Below are 26,015 nucleotides of genomic sequence, written 5' to 3'. Positions count from 1 at the left end.
CCGGGGGTGGTTCATGAGGACCAAACTGGGTTTGTGAAGGGGAGACAGCTGAATACAAATATACGGAGGCTGCTAGGGGTAATGATGATGCTCCCACCAGAGGGGGAAGCGGAGATAGTGGTGGCGATGGATGCTGAGAAAGCATTTGATAGAGTGGAGTGGGATTATTTGTGGGAGGTGCTGAGGAGATTTGGTTTTGGGGATGGGTATATCAGGTGGGTACAGTTGCTGTATAGGGCCCCGATGGCGAGCGTGGTCACGAATGGACGGGGGTCTGACTATTTTCGGCTCCATAGAGGGACGAGGCAGGGATGTCCTCTGTCCCCGTTATTGTTTGCATTGGCGATTGAACCCTGGCCATAGCATTGAGGGGTTCCAGGAAGTGGAGGGGAGTACTCAGAGGGGGGGGGGGGGTACTTGGGGATCCAGATAGCCAGGAATTGGGGTACATTACACAGGCTTAATTTAACGCGGTTGGCGGAACAGATGGAGGAGGACTTTAAGAGATGGGACATGCTGTCCCTGTCATTGGCAGGTAGGGTGCAGGCGGTTAAAATGGTGGTCCTCCCGAGGTTCCTTTTTGTGTTTCAGTGCCTCCCGGTGGTGATCACGAAGGCTTTTTTCAAAAGAATCGAGAAGAGTATTATGAGTTTTGTGTGGGCTGGGAAGACCCCGAGAGTGAGGAGGGGATTCTTGCAGCGTAGTAGGGACAGGGGGGGGTGCTGGCACTACCGAGCCTAAGTGAGTACTACTGGGCCGCCAATGTTTCAATGGTGTGTAAGTGGATGGGAGAAGGGGAGGGAGCGGCGTGGAAGAGATTGGAGAGGGCATCCTGCAGGGGGACTAGCCTACAAGCAATGGTGACGGCACCGTTGCCGTTCTCACCAAAGAAATACACCACAAGCCCGGTGGTGGTGGCTACATTGAAAATTTGGGGGCAGTGGAGACGGCATAGGGGAAGGACGGGAGCTTTGGTGCGGTCCCCGATAAGAAACAATCATAGGTTCCTTCCGGGGAGAATGGATGGGGGATTTGGAGCATGGCAAAGAGCTGGGGTAGTACAACTGAGAGATCTGTTTGTAGATGGGACGTTTGCGAGTCTGGGAGCGCTGACGGAAAAGTATGGGTTGCCCCAAGGGAATGCATTTCGGTACATGCAATTGAGGGCTTTTCCGAGGCAACAGGTGAGGGAATTCCCGTAGCTCCCGACGCTGGAGGTGCAGGATAGAGTGATCTCAGAGACATGGGTGGGGGGTGGTAGGGTGTCGGACATATACAAGGAAATGAGGGACGGGGGGGGGAGATCATGGTAGATGAGCTGAAAGGGAAATGGGAAGAAGAGCTGGGGTAGGAGATTGAGGAGGGGCTGTGGGCTGATGCCCTACGTAGGGTAAACTCATCGTCCTCGTGTGCCAGGCTAAGCCTGATACAATTTAAGGTGTTACACAGGGCGCGTATGACTGGAGCACTGCTTAGTAAATTTTTGGGGGTAGAGGACAGGTGTGCGAGATGCTCGAGAGGCCCAGCGAATCACACCCACATGTTCTGGTCATGCCCGGCACTACAGGGGTTCTGGGTGGGGGTGGCGAAGGTGCTTTCGAAGGTGGTGGGGGTCCGGGTCGAACCAAGCTGGGGGTTGGCTATATTTGGGGTTGCAGAAGAGCCGGGAGTGCAGGAGGCGAGAGAGGCTGACGTGTTGGCCTCTGCGCCCCTAGTAGCCCGGCGCAGGGTATTGTTAACGTGGAAGGAAGCCAAACCCCAAGGTGTGGAGACCTGGATAAACGACATGGCAGGGTTTATAAAGCTAGAACGGATTAAGTTCGTGTTAAGGGGTTCGGCTCAGGGGTTCACCAGGCGGTGGCAACCGTTCGTCGATTACCTCACAGAAAGATAGAGGGAATGGAAAAGAAGTAGACAACAGCAGCAACCCAGGGGGGAGGAATCGGACGGACTCTCAGAGATGTTATTGTATATGTATAATATGTATCGGTATTTGTTATAGGTAATTGTATATAGGATTGTTGGATTGTATTTTTGGAGAGTATTTATTTTGGATAAGGCAGTTGCCATTCAGTTTTGTTTTTGTTTATATATTATTTATTTATTTGTTTAAAACTGACCACTGTTATTTATATTGCTTTATTGTTGTGTAAAAGAAACACTACGTACTGTTATGTTTGGCCAAAAATCTTGAATAAAATATATATTTTTTTAAAAGGGGATTGACATTGTATTTGTTACCGTTTACGGTTTGTTGGTGGGGTGTAAATTCCAAAGAAAATGTGAAAATGGAGAATAAAAATATTTTAAAAAGTAGCTTACATGTATTCAGGGAAATTATGAACAAAAAAAGAAACTAAATACCCCATTTTCAAAACGCTTGTCAGTAGAAAGGTTTATTCCGTTCCATCTATTCAGTTGATCTTGAGATTGACGTGCATCTGCAAAAGCAAACCAAAGTTTATTTTAAAATATGCTTAGATGGATTCAAGTGAAATCAAAGAGATAAATATATCTGCACACATCAAACAAAAGGATGTGCTGATTATGCGGTTTGACTTTACGGTTTAATATCATAAACTGCATTATTGCCCATGTAAAAAATGGAAAGTCTGAAGTCCTCATGTAGTATCACATTCACTACATCGGGTATACAATGTAGCCAGGTGTTATTGTTTAGTGCATACTATATAGTCAGATGTTATTGTCTATTACTTGAGTATAGTAACTGCAGCCAAAGACTGTCCTCCCATTGTAATTCTCAATCTGTAACTTCTCTCTCTTGTCTCTGAGTTAGTGTGCTTGGGTTTGAGCTCAACAGGCTTGACAACTACTACATGACCATAGGCACTGTATTTCACATAAGCTATCAAACCAAGAGCATGTTTATTTGATCCAGTTACTTACATTTACAGTAAATTCCCATGGTATTATTGGAAGACCAGTGAATGGAAAAAAGGTGTTATAAAAACTGAATGCGGAGATGCCGGCGTTGGACTAGGGTGGGCACAGTAAGTCTTACAACACCAGGTTAAAATCCAACAGGTTTGTTTCGAATCACTAGCTTTCGGAGCGCAATTCCTTAATGAGGTGAGTGAAGAGGTGGGTTCCACAACCACATATATAGAGCACACCTGATGACGGAGCTGCGCTCCGAAAGCTAGTGATTCAAAACAAACCTGTTGGATTTTATAACCTGGTCTTGTAAGACTTCTTATTATAAAATCTGAAGTTCTTTATTTCAAATGAAAGTGAAAGCATAAGGGCATGACAACACATGTTCAGACTAATGAGATGAATTTAAAATGAAATGAGAAAATTCTCCTTTTACAAAATAACTAGCATTTGGAATAAACTTCCAAATAAGAATAGTAGAGGCAAAAATTCTGGAATCATTTAAGGAACAACAAGATGCGAGAATATCAGGACTGTAGGGTCTTTCAGAATTGATGAAAATGCCTTCCTTAACCCTCAGTACCCTGCGATTCTACTTTGTGACATTGTAATGGGATACTACTTCATAATCTGCAGCTCATTTTCCATGCCACCCAATTTTCTTTCCCATCTACTTCAAAGGAGAAAAATGGGAAGAATAGGCCGTTTGGCACTACTGCTCATTAATTTTACTCTCCAAAGCATTAAAATGTGATTATCTAACAATACCTTACAATAGAAATCGAATTTGATCTCTTGTACTAGCAGTTCTGATGATTAGGCCTTTTCTTATGAAGCGCATTGCTTAAATGTTCAGCGGAATCAAATTCAATAGTAACTTTCACCAGGTAATTGGAAATTTGCAGGTCTATGGGGCAAGAGCAGCGGAATGCAACTGTTGGATAGCACTTTCAAAGATATGCCACAGGCACAATAAGCTAAACCGTCTCTGCTCGCGGTGTATGCTTCCATGATTGGGAACTTTTCAGTAATCTGCATTTTCACACAGTACTTTGAAACATCAACATTGCCACAAATAAGTCCTTCGGGAGAATTTAAATATACATATACATTTTATTCATAATTCACAAGTTTCAAAAATGGTCAGTGTTTTACTTGCTTTGTTCACTATTTTCATTGGGTGAATCCTCATGACGGAGAAAGAATTTGACTTCTTCCTTACGAGGTCCCCACTTCTGCAGATGTTCATACATCATATGTTCAGGAGGAATGGCACGCTCTATTGAAGAAACAAAATGTTACCCCTGTATAACATCACAACACTAATTTGGATCAAATTGTTTAAAAGTAAATAAAATGCCAGACTTAACCTACATAAAACATTTTGGTAGTATATTACAATAAATTACCCGGCAACAATCCAAATTAAGTGGTTCTAATGACACATTCAACAGGACCCTTAAAATCTACTGCACGTCATCTGCTTATTTAGGTAACAAGTTTTCAGGTCACGGCGTGTATACAATACAGATGGGTCAAAGGATTAATAAGCAAATGGTGATTTGAGTTTAAAAATATCTGGTGTCAAGGAACCGGCATCGGCATTTTTCTTCTCGATGAATGTAGGAGAAAGAGAGCAACAGTCAAGAAAGTGCACGAGCAAGAATGAGAAAGTGCATGAGAAACGGACTGTATGCGAGAATGCGAAAGATACAAAAGACAATTTAAGGTCCCAAGTATTTCGGTTTGGGTTGGGTTTTCTTACAATATAAATTTGATTGGGAAGGGTTGGAAGGCAGTGGAAGGGAAAATAGTCTGCAAATGGAGCAAATAAGTGGACCAAATAGAAAGAAATTGTGTTATATTGTGTTGGGGGATTGGCTGAGATTAGATGCTGATTCATGCGGATGTTTCTATGTGGGTAGCTCGGTCTAAGATAGGCTCCTTAAGTTAACACTGAAAAAGTTTGTTAAAACTCAGGTAAAAATGCAACAATTATTAATAAAAGGTTGTTACCATGATAATTTCTTATACTGTGTAGATTATAAGACCATACATCAATAAACACTATTTCCATAGGGCAGCACAGTGACGCAGTGGTTAGCACTGCTGCCTCACAGCCCTAAGAATCCAGGTTCAATCCTAGCCCCGGGTCACTATCCGTGTGGAGTTTGCACTTTCTCCCAGTGTCTCCGTGGGCCCCCCCCCCCCACAAGCCAAAAAGCAAAAAGATGTACATGGTAAGTGAATTGGCCAAGATAAATTGCCCATTAATTGGGGGGAAAAAAAGAATTGGAGACTCTAAATTCATATTTAAAAAAACACTATTTCCATTTTATGTATACCTGTTTGAGAAATATGAAACGCAAAAATGAGGAAAATGTTATTGTGTCAGTTAAATTACAATGCCAAATTTTAGGAAAACTTAAATAAGTTGGTCTTGAATTTCTGGGCAGACTGATAAAAATATCTACAGATGAGCTAACTAAAAGGGCCTACATAAGCAACAACCATTTCCAATTCATAACTGGTCACAAGTGAATCCAGATCCACATAGGAACCATTCAGCCATTTGCTTTCGCCACCACTTTCTGGGGAAGAGAATTCCACATACTATTGACCCTTTTGAGAGAAACAATTTTCTCTTCATCTACATCTTAAACGGTAGACCCCTTATTTTTAAATCCCTGGTTCTCGTCTCTCCAGATAACTATCAAGGTTACCCCGAGTGGATGGGTCAGACAGAAAAATGGAAAGATAAGAAACATTCAGGAGAATCTCTTAGGAAAACCCCATTATCCAATGTATTGCATCAGACAATGATTCTATTGTATAGAAAAAAGGGTTGAGGGTTTCATATCCAGATATTGGTCACTTCCTTGCCAGGGTTGCAGTATCCAATGTAAATCGGGAAATTTAGGTAAGACTTGAGAGAAACTGATGTCAATTTGCTATTCCAAACTATCATAAATCAGACAAAACTCAACCGGAGATGGACTTAATACTGCCATTTTAGGTTTAGATAAATTGTCAATCTAAATGGTAGTTAATTTATAATCCAAATCACCTTGCACCAACACCAAATTGTTTTTACTTCATCTGCTCAGCACGAACCACTTTCTTGCCTACTGCCAAGAATTTCTGGTTCCTATCACTTTTACATTTAAAAGAACCATGTCTACATGCAAATAGTCCAATTGCCACATTTCTAGTTGATGTTTTAAATAAATTCACTCACAGTATAGTACTGAGGCACATAAACTAGGTTCCAGTTTCAATCCATGATAGAATTATCTGATCTCAACTAGAGCAATGAATTGTTTTCACCATCCCTGAACTAAAATGGAGATAGAGTAAATCATCCAGAATTCATGTTACTAACTGCAATTCAAAAGGCCTCTGCCAAAAAGTGGGTGCTTCTCAGCAGAATGCAAGTTGATGGGCTTGTAAAGCCCTACTTCCAAAGGAAGATGCGCCATATAGCTAAGTACCAGAGAACTGTTGGAATCACAGGATCATATTCCCTACCACTTCAGATGATCGGGGAGAAAAATGGAAACCTCGTTATATAAATGGGCAACATAGAAACTAGGAGGAGTGGGCCATTCAGCGCTTTGAGCCTACTCCGCCATTGAATATAATGGCTGATCCTCAAGCTCAATGCCATATTCCTGATTTCTCCTCATACCCCTGAAATCTAAAAAAATCTATTTCTTGAATACATTCAGTGACTTGGTCTCCAAAGCCTTCTGCGAGAAAGAATTCTACAGGTTGCGTAATCCTGAGTGAAGAAATGTTTCCTCATCTCAGTCCTAAATAGTCTACCCCATATCTTGAGACTGTCACCTGGTTCTCAATTCCCCAACCAGGAAAAGCATCCCCCTCATCTAGTCTGTCCAGCCCTGATAGAATTTTATACATTTCAATCAGATCTCCTCTCATCCTTCTAAACTTCAGTGAATACAGGTCTGGCCAAACCAATCTCTCCTCATAGAACAGTCTTGCCTCTGCTGCACTCCCTCTATTGCAAGTATATCCTTTATTAGGTTTGGAGAACAAAACTTCACACAATACTCCAGGTGCGGTCTCAGTAAGGCCATGTATAACTGCAGTAAAACATCTCTACTTCTGAACTCAAGTCCTCTTGCAATGAAGGCCAACATATCATTTGCCTTCCGAATTGCTTTCTGAGCTCACCTCCCAACCTTGATTGACTGATGTACAAGGACAGACTTTGCATGTCCACACTTCCCAATATAACACCATTTATATAACACCCTTTCTTTCAGTTTTTCACACTAACTTTTAGTTTTTCACACTAACAAAGTGTATAACTTCACATTTAGCTGTAGTGTGCTACATCTGCCATGTGTTTGCCCACTCACTCAACTTGTCTAAATTCCCTTTAAGCCACCTTGCATCCTCCTCCCGCCCAGTTTTGCGCCATCAGTAAACTTGGAAATGTTACATTTATTTCCCTCATCCACATCATTTATACATATATCGTGAACAGTTTCATTCAAACATATTCCCTTCCAGTGTGTATTATTTCCACACATCCAAGTTTGATCGCCAAATTACATAATATCATGTGTGTGATGGGTAAGAAATGAAAAAATCCCACTCCAGCCATTTAATTGCATATATAGGACCTGCTCAGGCCATTTTATCATGTCTACATGAGAGAACATTTTATTTATCTTTATTCCTCCTCAAATCCAAGCTCATTTTAATTTATTCTTCCCGTTAAAAATGGTACAACGTAGTTGCTTTTAGCCCACCACTTCCTCATTCCAGTCATTTTCTTTGTTCGTTGCAAATACTATTCATTTGAATTTCGGTGTGCTCTTTCACGAGTTACTAGATTTAAACATATTGACTTAAACATACTGGAGGAAAAGTAATAACATGCCTAATTATTTTTAGTAGACTTTGTAAATGGGATAAAAGTAAATAGAAAATGTCAGGGGTGGATTATGAATGCTGTGATAATTTTAAAAATGTATTCATAGAATTTTTCATAGAATTTACAGTGCAGAAGGAGGCCATTCGGCCCATCGAGTCTGCACCGGCTCTTGGAAAGAGCACCCTACCCAAGGTCAACACCTCCACCCTATCCCCATAACCCAGTAACCCCACCCAACACTAAGGGCAATTTATCATGGCCAATCCACCTAACCTGCACATCTTTGGACTGTGGGAGGAAACCGGAGCACCCGGAGGAAGCCCACGCACACACGGGGAGGATGTGCAGACTCCGCACAGACAGTGACCCAAGCCGGAAGTGAACCTGGGACCCTGGAGCTGTGAAGCAATTGTGCTATCCACAATGCTACCGTGCTGCCCCTAATGAGATGGGGGACTCGTTGGAAGCCAGCATTCATTGCCCATCCCCAATTGCCCTTGAGAAAGTGGTTTTCTTGAACCGCTGCAGTCCACGTGTTGTAGGAACACCAAAATGTTGTTAGGAAGAGAATTTTAGGATTTTGACCTGGCGACAGTGAAGGAACAGCATTATATTTCTAAGTCAGGATGGTGTGCAGCTTGGAGGGAAACTGCCAAGTGGTGGTTAATATGTTTATCAACTCGGTTATATGTCTCATGAAAAAAACAACCACAATTTGGGGCTACTCTCGGCTAAGGAAGAACTTTATGATGATTAACCTATGGCAAAGGAACCTGGAGAAGTAGTGGAAACAGAATCCCTCCAGCCCTTGCAGCATTCTGGTTTATGGGGATAGTGTGGGGAAAAAGGTACTGAAGTAGGTGATCAGCCATGATTGTACTGATTGGTGGAGCAGGCTCAACGGGCTGAATAGCCTACTCCTGCTCCTATGTTCCTATCAAATGAGGCTATTAAGATACATGTAAAAATAAAGAATTCTAAACAAAAATGACAGAATTACAGATGTAGAATCAGACCATTCAGTCTAAATGGTTCATGCCAGTGTTTGTGATCCACATGAGCCTCCATCCATCCTATTTCAACTCACCCTATCCCTTTTTGCTTCTAGCCCTTTCCCTTTCATGTATTTATCCAGCTTCTCCTTAAATGCACCCATCTTTATTACTTGGCTCAATTACACAGATTTCAACCCCTCTTCAAGAAGTTTCTCCTCAATTCCCCATTTGCTTATTGATGATTATCTTATTTTTATGGTTCCTTTTTCTCAACACCAGTATCACTGCCCAAGTAAAATCATCTACACGACATCTATTATATCAAATCCCTCTGTAAACAAAAATACAATCAGGCCCCCTCTCAGTCTTCTATTTTTTGAAAGTTAACTGCACTTCCTACGAGAATCCCAATGGGCTTCTCAGTAAATAATGGTTCAGGTTCAGATTATGGCCTATTTTATTCACATTAGACTTTTCGGTGACTCAATCCAAGATTGCTTTTTGCTTTTCTTCTCTAGAAGGATCATGGAGTTTGGGATCTGGGTCCTGCTGGAACTGGTCAATCACTCACATGGTTAAGAGATAAATGTGTAAACAGAAAATTCATGAGTTGGTTACTATCCTTTGGGAGATGGGAGAAGAGGGATGGTTAGTGTATGGACCTGAAATTAACCAAAGAATGGTGGTGAGCACATAGTGGCTGATGGTCCTTTTGGTCTGTACAGATAAAACATTGTTATACAATGATATATACCTGATAATGGTAAATGAGTGAAACACCTACCATTTCCACGCCACACCTCAGCTAAGTGGCAACCAATCTCACCAGGTTCTTTGCAGAATTCAATAACATCTCGACATGTTGTTTCTGGAGTTATGGGGACTTCCGTTAAACCCTGTTCATTGTTGCTCAAGTACACAGTCAGTATCATCTGAAAAAAAAGGACATTTTAGACAGTAAATTTAAAGCATAATTTCTTCCCTATTTTCCAATAAGCACAGATTTCCAAATAATATTATAGGAACATTCAAATTTAAAGAGTCAGAGTCAGAATGAGTCAAATAAATAGTGGGTCAAATAAATATTGCATTGTGTGAATTGAAAGTACAGAAAAAATGAAATCAGTACATATTTAAACCTGTTTTTAAGGTCAAAATTGGATCATGGACACAACATTCTCTATCCTCTAGAGAGCTTGCGCTCACTTTTGCTCTAAACCAAGATAAAAGCAAGATATATTTATTGTTTTTTAAAAATGCCCAGGAACAGAATTAATGTAACAGGAATCTACTTGTCCCTAGTGATATTTTGCACAACCTGCAGTACAGCTATCTCAGCAATACATCAGCAAACATTCAATCCCAGTTAAACTAAAATGTCTCAAAAAGAAATGTCTGAGCCACATTTAACACAATGTCTACACAATTTCCTCGCACATCTGCAGAACCACTAAAAAAATCAACTGCAGATTCTTCTTTCATGTAGTATGCAGATTACTAATCATAGTACACGCTCTTTGTTCTCATCATACACGATAAAATTACATTAAATAATGTTTGAATAATAAAACCATAGATGTTATAATGGATTAGAATAGTGGTATCCAAAAGCACTAAGTGGCTGGTGAAAACTAAAAGTAAAAATCTCAGTTTGAATTATTTTTTAATCATTCCATCCTGTATTTTCATATTAAAAAATCTTCTGATATCTATTCCTTTATTCTATTACAAGTAGGTTTAGTGGTCGGTGAGTTTATAACAAATACAAAACAAAAAGATTGCTAACTTGAATCCAATGGAAATTAAAATAGAAACTGATTAAATGGGCAGCCAACACACAAGCACCAGTTTTATGCCTGGTGGCAAGTTGACTCTCAATGTCTTTTCTGACTTAAATGAAAGGGACAAAAGATAATGGCTATTCATTTGTGAGCTGTAAAAAATATTTCCAGTAATGTTATCAGAAACAAATACTACGTCTGTTATCTCATGTTTTGCCAAAGTCACGTACAAGTCAGTTCAATTGTTTTCCATGAGGGTGCAAAATTGCTGCATGTTTCCAAGAACTTAAGGCTGCATACTAATTGAGTGGAAACTAAACTATATTCTACCTACTCTATTAAAATGCACTGCACATTCAAGACTGCACAAAATGCTGGATTCATCAGAACACTGAAACAATAACAGGACCTCACACTGTTCCAAATTCTGCTTTGCCAAAGTACACAAAAAACAGCAGTTCATGTTTTTATGCCCCCAAATAAACATTAACTTAATGTTTGCATGCGTTTTGAAAGCAAGGTCAAACAAAGCATTCATATACTGTAATAAACTTCCTCCACAAGTTACATTAGTTCAAAGAATACCAGATTACTTATACTTTACCTTCCCATGATTGAAATTCCTTTTATTCATTATATGAAGTTTTTGTCCAACTTTCTTACGTTGCCAAGAATTCTCTCTCGACTTAATTAAGCTCTGCAGCACCATTGCCACAAAATCCATCACGTGCTTTGCATTAATGATCAAATTTAAATGAGAAAATAAAATGGAAAGGGAAAACGAAGAACAGTAAAAGGTTCCAGTGAACTGGAATAGAGTTTCAACGGTAAACCGCCTCCTGGTATGCCTCTGCACTGGGCTCAAATGGTAATCAGCTTGAATGCAGACGTCATTGAGTCCTTGTGTTGCGAGAATCAGCAGGCATATTACGACTTTAGCACTGATAAGATGGCCCAAATAAAACAGGACAGCATTTTCCAGTGACAGCAAGGGCATATCAGGTACACTTTAATCTTGGGTACATTGGGAGAAAACATTCTTCTCAGTGGGGTAAAAAAACAATTTTAGATGCAAAATTATTGAGCTGATAGTATACAATTTTGCAGTACACACTTCAGATGCAGGATGTTCCAACTCCATAGCATTACATGACTAGACAGTAAACATGTCCCACTTGGTGTGCAGCCAATTTCACAGCAAAATGCAACACAATTTGATGCAACATGTTAGACTGTAATTTAATTTCCAGCTTACATAATGTTATGTTTGCTGTGTGCAGCACCATGGCACAGTGGCCAGTGCTGCTGCCTCACAGTGCCAGGGACCCAGGTTCGATTCCAATCTTGGGTGACTGCCAATGTGAAGTCTGCACCTTCTCCCAGTATCTGCAAGGGTTTTCTATGGGTGGTGTGGTTTCCGCACACAGTCCAAAGATGTGCAGGTTAGGTGGCCAGGCTAAATTGCCCTTAGTGTCCAGGGCATGTGGAGTGCTCTTTCTGAGGGTCGGGGCACACTCGACAAGCCAAATGGCCTCCTTCTGCACTGTAGGTATTCTATCCTATGAAATGCAAACAATATGGACTTCCGGTGGCAGCATGTAGGTGGAAGTCGCACGTTGGGCAGGTCCTCCTTGAGGCTCTAGTTATTGGAGTTTAATGTTCCAGGGACATTTTTGAATAAGTTGGTGCAGGAAGATACAATGAAGATGGGGAATGTCGAAGACCCAGAAAAAAGCCGCTGGGAAGAAGGGGGCGAGCGAAAGATCGGCGTCCAGTGATGGGGCCAGACCATCAGCTGGAAAGATGGCGGGGGCTTGGATCGCTAGGTGAGGCTGCGCCCTTCACAGGGGAAACACTGACTGAGGCGATAGCCGGAGGGTTTGAGAGACAGTTCACTAAGCACATGGAGGTGATGCGTAAGGAGATGATGGCTGCGATGAAGGTGTTGGTGGAGGAGGTGAAAGCCCCGGTGAAGGCGGCGGTGTTGAAGACATTGGCTGAGGTACGGGAGCAGGGGGAGAAGTTGAGGGGTGGAGGAAGCTCTGTCGCAGCACAGTGGCCAGTTCACCTGATGGATGAGGAGCTGTGGAGGGTGGCGGTGACCAATAAAGGACTCAGAGCCAAGGTGGAGGACCTGGAGAATAGGTCGAGGCAGCATAATTTGAGAAAAAGTGGGCTTGCCAGAGGGGGTGGAAGGCCGACTGAGTACTTTGCGAAAATGTTGGTGGAGTTATTGGGGGGAGGGGAAGAACCCTTCCAGTATTAGCTAGACAGGGCTCATCAGTCACTCAGGCTAAGCCGAAGGCAAACGAGCTGCCAAGGGCGGTCATAATTTGTTTCCACAAATTCCATGTTAAGGAAAAGGTCCCGAGTTGGGCAAAGCAAAGGCATGAGGTGAAGTGGGAAGGAACTGGCATTCGTTTATACCAGGATTTAACTATGGAGCGGACGAGAAAGCAGGCGGCCTTCGGTAGGGTGAAGGCGGCACTCATCAGCAATGGTGTGAGGTTTGGTGCGGTCTACCCGGTGAAAAATTGTAGGGTGACCTACAATTCAAGGGACAGTGGTGGTGGCCACCTTGAAGATCTGGAGGCAGTGTAGGCAACATTTCAAGTTTGGGGCCTGGTCAGGGGCGATGCCAATTAGGGGGAATCATGGGATTGAGCCGGGAAAGATGGATGCGAGGTTTCAGAGATGGGAGAGGGGCTTAAGGAAATGAAGGATCTGTTTCTTGGGGGATGATTCGCGAGCTGGGAGAGAAGTACGGGTTAGCGCAGGGGGAAGGATTTAGATACCTGCAGGTTCGAGATCTTGTAAGGAAAGTTTTCCCAATCTTCCCAAAAGCGCTGACCTCCCCGGTGCTGTCAGCGGGGGAGGATCCTGGGGGAGGACAGGGTGTCTATGGAGGGGATAAGGCAATGTGGGAGGAAAAACAGGTAGGGGGTGATGGAAGAGGGAAGAGGTGATGTGAGGTGTTGCAGAGGCTAAATACCTCAACCTAGTGTGCGAGGCTGGGGCTGAAACAGTTGAAGGCAGTGTATAGGGTGCACCTCATAAAATCAAAGATGAGCCGGCTGTTTGAAGGGTGGAGGATGTTTGTGAACAATGTGGGAGGAGCCCTGCAAACTATGTTCACATGTTTTGGTCCTGCCCAAAGCTGGAAAAGTATTAGGAGGAGGTATTTATAACAATCTCGGGGGGTTGCATACAGATGTGGAATGTGCTCCCTGGAAGCCATTTTCGGGGTGTTAGACCGGCCCGAGTTGCAGGCGGGTGCAAGGTCTGACGTTTTAGCCTTCGCCTCGCTGATTGCTCGTAGGCAGGTCATGTTGGGGTGGGGGCCAGTTTCTCCATCTGTGACGGGGGCTTGCTGATGTTTTTGACCCTGGAGAAGGTGAAGTTTGAATTGGGGGGGGGGGGGTCCAAGGAGGGGTTTTACAATTCCTGGGGTTTGTTTATTGTGCACTTTTTGGAGTTGGTTGCTGTTAAATGCTAAGGGGGGGCGGGGGAGATGCTTTCTTTTCTGTTTCATATTGTTGGGGTTGTTCTGTTTCTGTTTTGTATGGCGAATATGGTGAATACATTTTTTTTTGAAAATGCAAACGATACAACTTGCATTTATAGCGCATCTTTCATGCAGTAAAATGTTCCAAGGTGCTTGACAGGCTTGTTATTAAACAAAATCGAACACAGAATGCCTTGAAGGAGGGAAGATAAGTTGGGGGTTTCGGAAGGAAATTCTAAGTGTTGGCAAGTGGGTTTAGGTTGGCAAGAATACAATTATTCTAGAAGCACAAGAAATTTGGCTTGTAGCTCTGATAACATTTTTAGAACGAATCATGCTTTGCTTACTTGGCATGAATTGCATTCCTCATATGTGAATCTAAAATCTGCATAAATTATATTGCAATCACAAGATGGTCAATTCATAGCCAACCAGCAAGATTTGAAGAAAACTGCATGATACTGTCAGTCACGGAATTAATTTCAAAAACTGTACAAATTGTTGTGTTATGTACTCTGGGATAACATAGGCTGCAACTTGATGCAGCTTTGACCAAAAGATACTCCAGACTTTGAAGTAAGTTCAATGTGATTTATTGAACCATTAGCACAGTTCTCTGTGAGTTTGACTCTCCTGCTAATCTTGCTATAGTAACTCAGTCTAACTAACCAGTCTGCTCTAAGCCACGTGGTGAGTGTGATGCTTCTGATCTGCCCCTGTCCTACTCTCGAAGTGTTGCCTGTGGAAAGAGACAGAGCATGTGTGCCCTGTCCTTTTATATGGGTTGTGTAATGCCCCCTTGTGGCAATGCCACCTCTGGGTGTCTTGACTGCTCATTGGTTTGTGTCCTATTCTAAGTGTTCATTAGCTGCATGTTTGCATATCATGACATCTCCAGTGCGCCCTCTAGTGTTTACTTAGTTGTAGTGTATTTACATTAACCCCTTGGGTATATACGGTGATGCATATCACCACATCCCCCTTTTTTTCGTGTTACATATTTTCTGTACTTGATTAAAGAAAATTGAACAAAATAGGTAGATAAGTGATGACATTGAGGATTATACAATACCAAATAATAGTTATGACTGAGGATTATACAATACCAAATAATAGTTATGAGTCCAAGGTTCATGAATTTACACGGTCGAGTGGCTTTCTTGTGCTGTTATGGAAGTGTTGTGTTGATGTTGTCATTCCCTTGTGAACGCCGTCAGTGTCCTCGTGTTTACGTAACCAAGAAGTCATCAGATGTTCAAATGGTCAAATCACTTCATTGTCTGAGGCGGACTTTTTTTTAATGGTTGTGGTAGCAATTCTTGATGACATCTTTCCTGAAAGCTGGTTTGCTTGTCCGTAGTGTAGCAAACGTGAATTGGTAAGATGCGTGACATGTCATGGTATGTTTGCACTCTCGCCTTTGTTCTGAGCTGAGCAGTAGCATTGTCCTTCATGGGCAGAGTTGTACCATGTCGTACCAGTTGTTGTTCTACTGTTTTTGTCATTGTTGTTATTGATGTGCTTGTTGTTGTCTTTGTAGCCTTTGGTAAGCTTCTTGTTGTTGTCTTTGTTGTTGTTTTTGTAGGTTTTGTTGTCGTGTTTGTTGCGCTCAATGACCACACCAAATGGAGAATTTGAGTCCATCACAAAGTTACTTGTGTCAGTGTCCTTTGTGGCATCTGATGTTTCATTGAGCGTGCCGTCTCGGATTCCTCGGCGCTCCCCGTCTGGAGTCATGTCCGGTTCAGTGAAATCATCTTTGGCTTGTTGATGCTCCCCGTCTGGAGCCCTTACTGGTTCACCTGAATCAGCCTTGGTTTCTTGATGCTCCCCGTCTGGAATCATTTCAGGTTCTTGTGGAGAGGCTCGAGTAGATGAGGTTTGAATTAACGTGGTGTCACTGGAGTCACTAGTAGCCTCACTTTGATTGTCGAGTGCCTCTGTACATACTAGCTGAGATCTGTCAGTCTCGCTGAGATGTCGCACATCTTGTATGGAAATTATGAAGCCTTTGTCACTTGTGGGGGAGGAGAACACGTCCTGGGGCGGGGGGGGGGGGGGGGGGGGGGGGGGCTGCCTGGGAGGGTGGATGAGCAAGAGATAACATGAAGGGTTGGGGAAACTGGCACGTACGGGTGAGGGCCAGTGTACAAAGCTGTGTAAATATATCATTTTGCCATGTATATATCTTGCTCTGTGCGATTTCTCGGTTTTTTTTGTTACGGGGTGGGGGGGGGGGTTGTTTGTAAGGGAGAAAAATTGTGTTCAAAAACTTTAATAAATATATATTTTTTAAAAAGATACGGTTGCTAGACCTTCATGGTCTTGTTCATGCAAAGACTGCACTCTGGAGTCTTGCGTTGCTTCCATCAGGGAGTCTGTCAACGAGCTTGCTGTGGAGGCTTGTATCGCTCTCTCTGTGGAGTCTGGCATCATTCCCTGTGTGGAGTCATGCAGTGGTCTCGCTGTGGAGTCTTTGTGTTCTCCGTTGGAGACGTGCAGTGGAGTCTGTCATCGCTTTCATAGAATTTCATAGAATTTACAGTGCAGAAGGAGGCCATTCAGCCCATCGAGTCTGCACCGGCTCTTGGAAAGACCACCCCACCCAAGGTCAACACCTCCACCCCATCCCCACAACCCAGTAACCCCACCCAACACTAAGGGCAATTTTGGACACTAAGGGCAATTTATCATGGCCAATTCACCTAACCTGCACATCTTTGGACTGTGGGAGGAAACCGGAGCACCCGGAGGAAACCCACGCACACACGGGGAGGATGTGCAGACTCCGCACAGACAGTGACCCAAGCCGGAATCGAACCTGGAACGCTGGAGCTGTGAAGCAGTTGTGCTATCCACAATGCTACCGTGCTTTCTGTGCGGAGTCCGGGACTCTTCATGGTGCGTAGACCACTCTCTTTCTCTTGGCGTCAGGCCGCAGCAGAATCATGGGTCGGGATGTCGTCTATGCTGGGATGAGGATCCTCAAATCCGAAGAACTCGTCCATGACTGTGTCGGATGCTTCAATGTACAACACATCTCGTTGCGGTTCGGATTTAGCACTGAGGTTGCCACGTCCAATGACGAAATCATCGTCTGAGTCGTAGTCTTCAAGGACTAAATCATCTCTTCGGGCGGTGCTAACTGCTTGTTGCAGGGTTCTGCTGAGGTTACTTTCAGCTACTGGTCGAAGTTCAGGCATTGTGCTGTCATTCCAGGTGAAAGAACTGTGTTTTCTGGCTTTAAAATATTTTTTCACTATTTTCGGACATTTCCCCTTTAAGTGGGTGTGGTCCGGGGCCTCTGACATCATGACACTTGTGGCGTAGAGTGTAGGAATGGATTGCGCATGCGCAGATCATTTTTCCTTCACTGTGCGCTCTTTTCGCAACTGCGCATGCGTGGCTTCTCGCACATGCGCAAAACACTTTCACCGGTTCGCGTCTTCTCGGGTACTGCGCATGTGCGGCTCCTTGCGCAAGATGGCTGCCAATCAAAATTGCTGTTTGCTTCTGTTGGAAGCCTACCTTTGCCTCCTGATGAGTAGAGGCGCCAGTTTTACCGATTTACGTTGTATTCACCTCGCAGTAGTTTTCAAATTTGTCCAGCACTGTCTGGAAGTCTCTCTTGTCCTGCCCTTTGGAGTACTTGAAGGAGTTGAAGATTTCGATTGCACTTTCACCCGAAATGGTGAGTAGAAGATCTATCTTCTCAGCATCGGCCATGCCATCTAGGTCGGATGCTACCACGTAAATCTCAAATCTCTGCTTGAATGCACGCCAGTTGGCACTGAGATTGCCGTGGTACCGGAGCTGCTGAGGAACTGGTGTCTCGATCATCTTGCCTGGGTGCTGTTGCTACTATTCACGGATCTTGCTGAGTTGAACGATATAGATTCAACAGGCACTACTGGTACCATGTTGAGTTATGCATGCTGGGATAACACAGGCTGCAACTCAATGCAGCTTTGACCAAAAGATACTCCAGACTTTGAAGTAAGTTCAATGTGATTTATTGAAGCATTAGCACAGTTCTCTATGAGTTAAACTCTCCTGCTAATCTTGTTATCGTAACTCGTCTAACTAACCAGTCTGCTCTAAGCCATGTGGGGAATGTGTTGCTTCTGATCTGCCCCTGTCCTACTCTCGAAGTGTCGCCTGTGGAAAGAAGAAGAGCATGTGTGTCCTGTCCTTTTAAATAAGTTGTGTAATGCCCCCTTGTGGTAATGCCACCTCTAGGTGCCTTGACTGCTCATTGGTTGTGTCCTGTTCTAAGTGTTCATTAGCTACATGTTTGCATATCATGACATCTCCGGTGCTCCCTCTAGTGTTTACTTAGTTGTAGTGTATTTACATTAACCCCTTGTGTATATACGATGCTGCATATCACCACACAAATTAGTTTTCCACTTTTGTACTATGGTGTTTAAATAGGTTCCAGACACAGGTTCCAGAAATTCTCTTGTAACAGTCTTATGCTGATTTGCAGCAGTGTTTATTTCAGCATAGTCTACTTGGGATACTTGTGTGAATGTGATCAAAGCCCTGTCCGAGATCAAGTACAGAAGTATAGTCAAATTTCAAAGGAGGTTTAATTTCCAGATATAAAACAACAGGGGCTCCACTTGAAAGCTCTTTACTGGGCACAGATAATATTCAAAACTCACTGGAGAAAAAGGACAAAAAACCGTCCTGGGTCCAATTGCTCAAACTTGAAAATTGTAATAAATGAAATTTCCATACTCATTAATATATGAGGGATCAATGCTAAGGAATTAAAATTTCCCACATTTTGTAGCCATTGATAAGCACCCACAATGAAGTTAGTAATAATCCTGGTCAGATATAGTGTAAAATGAACTCCATCTTAAGAACACTGTATATAACAGTGCTGGGCATACTTCTGCATAGACAAATTTATTTACTCTCAGGAATTTCTCTTAAACACACAATTGTGTACTATTCCTATAACTAATGAAGACAGTATATGCAAATTAAAGTTCAACACACACAAGCAGATTCTGGTGCACAACAGAAGGAAACAAGAGTCTCTTACTCAGTTGTAGACTTCAGACACACCCACAAATTAGCACATGGAAGCACGCAGGCCCATTGCATCATTTTATGTGAACCGACATGCAGGGTCACACAAGACGCATTGAATCAGCGTTATTACAAAGTAGGGTGTAAGGTAAAGTCGCCATAGTCCCAGATGACCATAGGCTGCTTTCCCCTTCGAGGGGGAGAGCTGACTGGTGGTTATTTATCCAGAGGATAACCAACCCTCAGACGAGGGACATGGTGCGAGGCAGGGCCTTCAAGAATAACCTCAGCCGGTAAAGGAATTGAACCTGTGCTGCTGACCTCGTTCTGCATTACGAACCAGCTGACTAGCCAAAGTACTGAACTAAATTAGGGTATGCACAGCTCAATTCTAAAATGCTCTATTTTTAACCGCACCCTAGCCAAGGATATAATTTCAGTCAAATGTGCTTTTTAAATTTGCTTCATTGGCACAGATTTTTCACAGTATTTATACAATAAACAGATTGTGTACAAGGCTATCATTTAGACTTCAGTGAATGCAACAGTTACATTAGTAAAGACCAAGAATCTGACCAAGACCAAGAATCAAGAAAGTACTTTACTTGTGTGCCAAATATGCTATTATTAAAAATCATAAGTTTTACATATGGCAGGCTCATGAAAGGAATTCACCTCTTCTGATGCACCATCTCTCCTAACACTTCTGAAATGTCTGTTTTTTCGGACACAATCACAATTCACAATTAAAGACAGACCAACTTGACTTCCGGGTGCGGCGATGACCAGCTGAGTCGCACGTTTCGGCAGCTCCCTGTGAAACGGACTTTTGGGCTCTTGATAGGAGCCCCAACGGCAATTTTAACGGCTAAAAACACCGTGCGGTAAACCAGGAGGGTGTTCCCCCTGGACACGGATGGAAAAAGGAGAGGAAAGTGGCCGGATTGCAGCGGATCCTTTGGAACAACAGCAAGGAAGGCAAGCAAAAACCAAGATGGCGTCGGAAGGTGGCAGTTTCATATGGGGCCCTGAACAACAAGAGTTCTTGAAATGCTGCGTGGAGGAGATAAAAAAGGAAATGAAGAAAGAGTTGTTGGCCCCGATACTACAGGCGATCGAAGGGCTAAAGGAGGAACAAAAGACCCAGGAGCAGGAGCTTCGGGTCGTGAAGGCGAAAGCAGCCGAGAATGAGAACGATATACAGGGCCTGGTGGTGAAGTCGGAGATACAGGAGGCACACCAGAAACGATGTGTGGAGAGGTTGGAGGCACTGGAAAACAACGCAAGGAGGAACAACCTGAGGATTCTTGGCCTTCCTGAAGGTGTGGAGGGGGCGGACGTCGGGGCATATGTGAGCACGATGCTGCATTCGTTAATGGGAGCGGAGGCCCCGACGGGTCCGTTGGAGGTGGAGGGAGCGTACCGAGTTATGGTGCGAGGATCGAGAGCAGGAGAAACTCCCAGAGCCATAGTGGTGAGATTCCTCCGTTTTAAGGATAGAGAAATGGTCCTTAGATGGGCGAAGAAAACTCGGTGCAGTAAATGGGAGAACGCGGTGATCCGCGTTTATCAAGACTGGAGTGCGGAGGTGGCGAGAAGGAGGGCGAGCTTTAATCGGGCCAAGGCGGTACTTCACAAAAGGAAGATAAAATTTGGAATGCTGCAACCGGCAAGACTGTGGGTCACATATCAAGGGAGGCACCATTACTTTGAGACGGCGGATGAAGCATGGACTTTTATTGTAGAAGAAAAACTGGAATGAGTGGATTATGAAAAAGAACGTTTGGACAAAGTGGTGGGGCGAATGGGGGGGGCGAAGAGGGGTTTTATGTTCTAATCCTGCGGTATGGTAACTTTTCTTTCTCCCACAGGTGGTGATGGGGGTAGGTGGGGAGTGAGAGGAGATGGGGCGTTGGCCATGGGAGGCGGGGCCGAGGGAGAGGCGCGGGCTTGGTTCCCGCGCTATGATAATTATGGCGGGAATAGAGAAGCAGGAAGGAGGGGGCGTCGCACGGTGCGAGCCGTGGTCACGGGGGGAAGCCGAGGTCAGCCAGAGTTTGCTGACTTCTGGGAGCAACATGGGGGGAGTAATTACGCTAGCGGGGGGTCTAGCGGGGGGGGGGTGGGAGGGGGGAATTACTGGGTTGCTGCTGCTGGGGAAAGGGGGGAGTGGGTACGGGAGAGGATGGGCGGGGGGGCACCGCCTGGGGGAGATACAGCTGCGTGGGAACTGGGTGAGAAGCTGGAAAAAGATGATGGCTAACCGGCAAGGGGGGGGGGGGGGTGGGAAGCCCCCCAACTCGGCTGATCACGTGGAACGTGAGGGCTCAACGGGCCGATAAAGAGGGCACGAGTACTCGCACACCTTAAGAAACTTAAAGCAGATGTGGTTATGTTACAGGAAACGCACCTGAAACTGATAGACCAGGTTAGGCTGCGTAAAGGATGGGTGGGGCAGGTGTTCCATTCGGGGCTGGATGCGAAAAACAGGGGGGTGGCTATATTAGTGGGGAAGCGGGTAATGTTCGAGGCAAAGACTATAGTGGTGGATAACGGGGGCAGATACGTGATGGTGAGTGGCAAATTACAGGGAGAGATGGTGGTTTTGGTAAACGTGTATGCCCCGAACTGGGATGATGCCAACTTTATGAGGCGAATGCTAGGACGCATCCCGGACCTAGAGACGGGAAAGCTGATAATGGGGGGAGACTTTAACACGGTGTTGGAACCAAGGCTGGATAGGTTGAAGTCCAGGACTGGTAGGAGGCCGGCAGCAGCCAAGGTGCTTAAGGATTTTATGGAGCAGATGGGGGGTGTGGACCCGTGGAGATTCAGTAGACCTAGGAGTAAGGAGTTCTCGTTTTTCTCCTATGTCCATAAAGTCTATTCGCGCATAGACTTTTTTGTGTTGGGTAGGGCATTGATCCCGAAGGTGAGGGGAACGGAATATACGGCTATAGCCATTTCGGATCATGCCCCACACTGGGTAGACTTGGAGATAGGGGAGGAAACAGGAGGGCGCCCACCCTGGAGAATGGACATGGGACTAATGGCGGATGAGGGGGTGTGCCTAAGGGTGAGGGGATGTATTGAAAAGTACTTGGAACTCAATGACAATGGGGAGGTTCAGGTGGGAGTGGTCTGGGAGGCATTGAAGGCGGTGGTTAGGGGGGAGCTGATATCAATAAGGGCACATAAAGGGAAGCAGGAGAGTAAGGAACGGGAGCGGTTGCTGCAAGAACTTTTGAGGGTGGACAGACAATATGCGGAAGCACCGGAGGAGGGACTGTACAGGGAAAGGCAAAGGCTGCATGTGGAATTTGACTTGCTGACTACAGGCACTGCAGAGGCACAATGGAGGAAGGCGCAGGGTGTACAGTATGAATATGGGGAGAAGGCGAGCAGATTGCTGGCACACCAATTGAGGAAAAGGGGAGCAGCGAGGGAAATAGGGGGAGTGAGGGATGAGGAAGGAGAGATGGAGCGGGGGGCGGAGAGAGTGAATGAAGTGTTCAAGACATTTTATAAAAAATTGTATGAAGCTCAACCCCCGGATGGGAGGGAGAGAATGATGGATTTTTTGGATCGGCTGGAAATTCCCAAGGTGGAAGAGCAGGAAAGGGTGGGACTGGGAGCACAGATCACGGTAGAAGAAGTGGTGAAAGGAATTAGGAACATGCAGACGGGAAAGGCCCCGGGACCGGACGGATTCCCAGTTGAATTTTACAGAAAGTATTTGGACTTGCTCGCCCCGGTACTGACGAGGACCTTTAACGAGGCAAAGGAAAGGGGACAACTGCCCCCGACTATGTCTGAAGCAACGATATCGCTTCTCTTAAAGAAGGAAAAGGATCCGCTACAATGCGGGTCCTACAGACCAATTTCCCTCCTAAATGTGGATGCCAAGGTCCTGGCCAAGGTAATGGCAATGAGAATAGAGGAATGTGTCCCGGGGGTGGTTCACGAGGACCAAACTGGGTTTGTGAAGGGGAGACAGCTGAACACGAATATACGGAGGCTGTTAGGGGTAATGATGATGGCCCCACCAGAGGGTGAAACGGAGATAGTAGTGGCGATGGATGCCGAGAAAGCATTTGATCGAGTGGAATGGGATTATCTGTGGGAGGTGTTGAGGAGATTTGGTTTTGGAGAGGGGTATGTTAGATGGGTGCAGCTGTTGTATAGGGCCCCAGTGGCGAGTGTGGTCACGAATGGACGGGGATCGGCATATTTTCGGCTCCATAGAGGGACAAGGCAGGGATGTCCTCTGTCCCCATTACTGTTTGTACTGGCGATTGAGCCCCTGGCGATAGCGCTGAGAGGTTCCAAGAGATGGAGGGGAATACTTAGGGGAGGAGAAGAACACCGGGTATCTTTATATGCGGATGATCTGCTACTATATGTGGCGGATCCGGCGGAGGGGATGCCAGAAATAATGCGGATACTTGGGGAGTTTGGGGATTTTTCAGGGTATAAATTGAACATGGGGAAGAGTGAGCTGTTTGTGGTGCATCCAGGGGAGCAGAGTAGAGAAATAGAAGACCTACCGTTGAGGAAGGTAACAAGAGACTTTCGTTATCTGGGGATCCAGATAGCTAAGAATTGGGGCACATTGCACAGGCTAAATTTAACGCGGTTGGTGGAACAGATGGAGGAAGATTTCAAGAGATGGGATATGGTAGCACTGTCAATGGCAGGGAGGGTGCAGGCGGTTAAGATGGTGGTCCTCCCGAGATTCCTCTTTGTGTTTCAGTGCCTCCCGGTGGTGATCACGAAGGCTTTTTTTAAAAGGATAGAAAAGAGCATCATGGGTTTTGTTTTGGCCGGGAAGACTCCGAGAGTGAGGAAGGGATTCTTACAGCGTAGTAGGGATAGGGGGGGGCTGGCATTACCGAGCCTAAGTGAGTATTATTGGGCCGCTAATATTTCAATGGTGAGTAAGTGGATGGGAGAGGAGGAGGGAGCGGCGTGGAAGAGATTAGAGAGGGCGTCCTGTAGGGGGACCAGCCTGCAGGCTATGGTGACAGCCCCATTGCCGTTCTCACCGAGGAACTACACCACGAGCCCGGTGGTGGTAGCTACACTGAAGATTTGGGGACAGTGGAGACGACATAGGGGAAAGACCGGAGCATTGGGGGGGTCCCCGATAAGAAACAACCATAGGTTTGCCCCGGGGGGAATGGATGGGGGATATGGAATGTGGCAAAGAGCAGGAATAACGCAACTGAAAGATCTATTTGTGGACGGGAAGTTCGCAAGTCTGGGAGCGCTGACCGAGAAATATGGGTTGCCCCAAGGGAATGCATTCAGGGACATGCAATTGAGGGCTTTTGCGAGGCAACAGGTGAGGGAATTCCCGCAGCTCCCGACACAAGAGGTGCAGGACAGAGTCATCTCAAAGAAATGGGTGGGGGATGGTAAGGTGTCGGATATATATAGGGAAATGAGGGACGAAGGGGAGACTATGGTGGACGAACTAAAAGGGAAATGGGAAGAAGAGCTAGGGGAGGAGATCGAGGAGGGGCTGTGGGCAGATGCCCTAAACAGGGTAAACTCGTCGTCCTCGTGCGCCAGGCTAAGCCTGATTCAGTTTAAGGTATTACACAGGGCACATATGACTGGAACACGGCTCAGTAAATTTTTTGGGGTGGAGGATAGGTGTGCGAGGTGCTCGAGAAGCCCAGCGAATCATACCCATATGTTTTGGTCATGCCCGGCACTACAGGGGTTTTGGGTGGGGGTGACAAAGGCGCTTTCAAAAGTAGTAGGAGTCCGGGTCGAACCAAGCTGGGGGTTGGCTATATTTGGGGTTGCACAAGAGCCGGAGTGCAGGAGGCGAGAGAGGCCGATGTTTTGGCCTTTGCGTCCCTAGTAGCCCGGCGCAGGATATTGCTAATGTGGAAAGAAGCCAAGCCCCCGGGGGTGGAGACCTGGATAAATGATATGGCGGGGTTCATAAAGCTAGAGCAGATTAAGTTCGTCCTAAGGGGGTCGGCTCAAGGGTTCACCAGGCGGTGGCAACCGTTCGTCGAATATCTTGCGGAAAGATAGATGGGGGAAAAAAGAAGGCAGCAGCAGCAGCCCAGGACTTGGGGGGGGGGGGGGGGGGGGTATAGCCTGTGACAAGGCAGTTGCCAATTAGGGCTAGTTTTCATTTTTTAAATTTATTTGTTGTTTTTTGTTTATATTAAAAAAAAGGTCATTATTAGCTGTATTGTTATAATGTTGTGTAAAGGATGCACAATGTACTGTGTTGGTTGACCAAAAATTTTCAATAAAATATTTATTTTAAAAAAAAGACAGACCAACTTAAGATACAGTACAGCATATAATATCACTTCACAAAGCAAAGTGTGATGAACATTTACACAACTATGAAGTTCACTTATGTGATTCTTGTAGTACAGATGTGTAGAACCATCACTTTAAACAAATAAAATGAAAGGCTGTGAACAAAAAAAGCTGAAAAAAGTTGTCACTTATGAACGGTGTAGGCGTTCAATGTGAGGGTCTCAATTGAAAGAAATACATTAAGTATAGTATGGTTGGATAAAATTAAGTTGAGCTTTTTTTCAAAAACAAAGCAAGCAAGCTGGCTCCATATATTACTGCGAGCAACCTATGATTTTGATGTTTTCCTTGGTCTATAATATCGTTGTACATACTGTACAAGAAATCTGTATCACCTCTCAACTGACTTGTTACCCTGCTCATCTGACATCAAGTACTGGAGGAGTGGAAATTTCCAATAAAATAATAGGAAGTCAGAAGTCATTGTCTTTGTTTTCAACAACCCTCCTCCCCCTCACGTCTTATTTGCAACAATGATGGAAGTGTACAAAAGGAAGATTTTTCGATATAGCCTTTAACCTCTCTGCCTCAGGAAGCCT

General features: G+C 44.7%; 1 protein-coding gene across 9 annotated transcripts in view; it reads right to left on the bottom strand.

The window, feature by feature from the left end:
- The window catches only part of ppp1r13bb (protein phosphatase 1, regulatory subunit 13Bb), a 168,508-nt gene that overhangs the window by 99,154 nt on the left and 43,339 nt on the right, over nucleotides 1-26,015 (bottom strand). For 6 of the 9 annotated variants that reach the window (XM_072489949.1, XM_072489998.1, XM_072490006.1 and 3 more), the window contains exons 1-4: nucleotides 11,182-11,316; nucleotides 9,581-9,728; nucleotides 4,055-4,174; nucleotides 2,365-2,441 (exon numbers count right to left, since the gene is read on the bottom strand). In XM_072489949.1, the coding sequence (XP_072346050.1) occupies nucleotides 2,365-2,441; nucleotides 4,055-4,174; nucleotides 9,581-9,728; nucleotides 11,182-11,301 (465 nt within the window). In that variant the 5' untranslated portion in view covers nucleotides 11,302-11,316. Of the gene's footprint in view, nucleotides 1-2,364; nucleotides 2,442-4,054; nucleotides 4,175-9,580; nucleotides 9,729-11,181; nucleotides 11,317-26,015 lie in introns of those variants that run through there. The other 3 variants (XM_072489982.1, XM_072489973.1, XM_072489988.1) reach the window with 1 other exon arrangement.

This window comes from Scyliorhinus torazame, chromosome 2 (assembly GCF_047496885.1).
Source record: "Scyliorhinus torazame isolate Kashiwa2021f chromosome 2, sScyTor2.1, whole genome shotgun sequence".
Taxonomy (NCBI): domain Eukaryota; kingdom Metazoa; phylum Chordata; class Chondrichthyes; order Carcharhiniformes; family Scyliorhinidae; genus Scyliorhinus; species Scyliorhinus torazame.
This window is presented reverse-complemented; position numbering and strand designations above follow the sequence as displayed.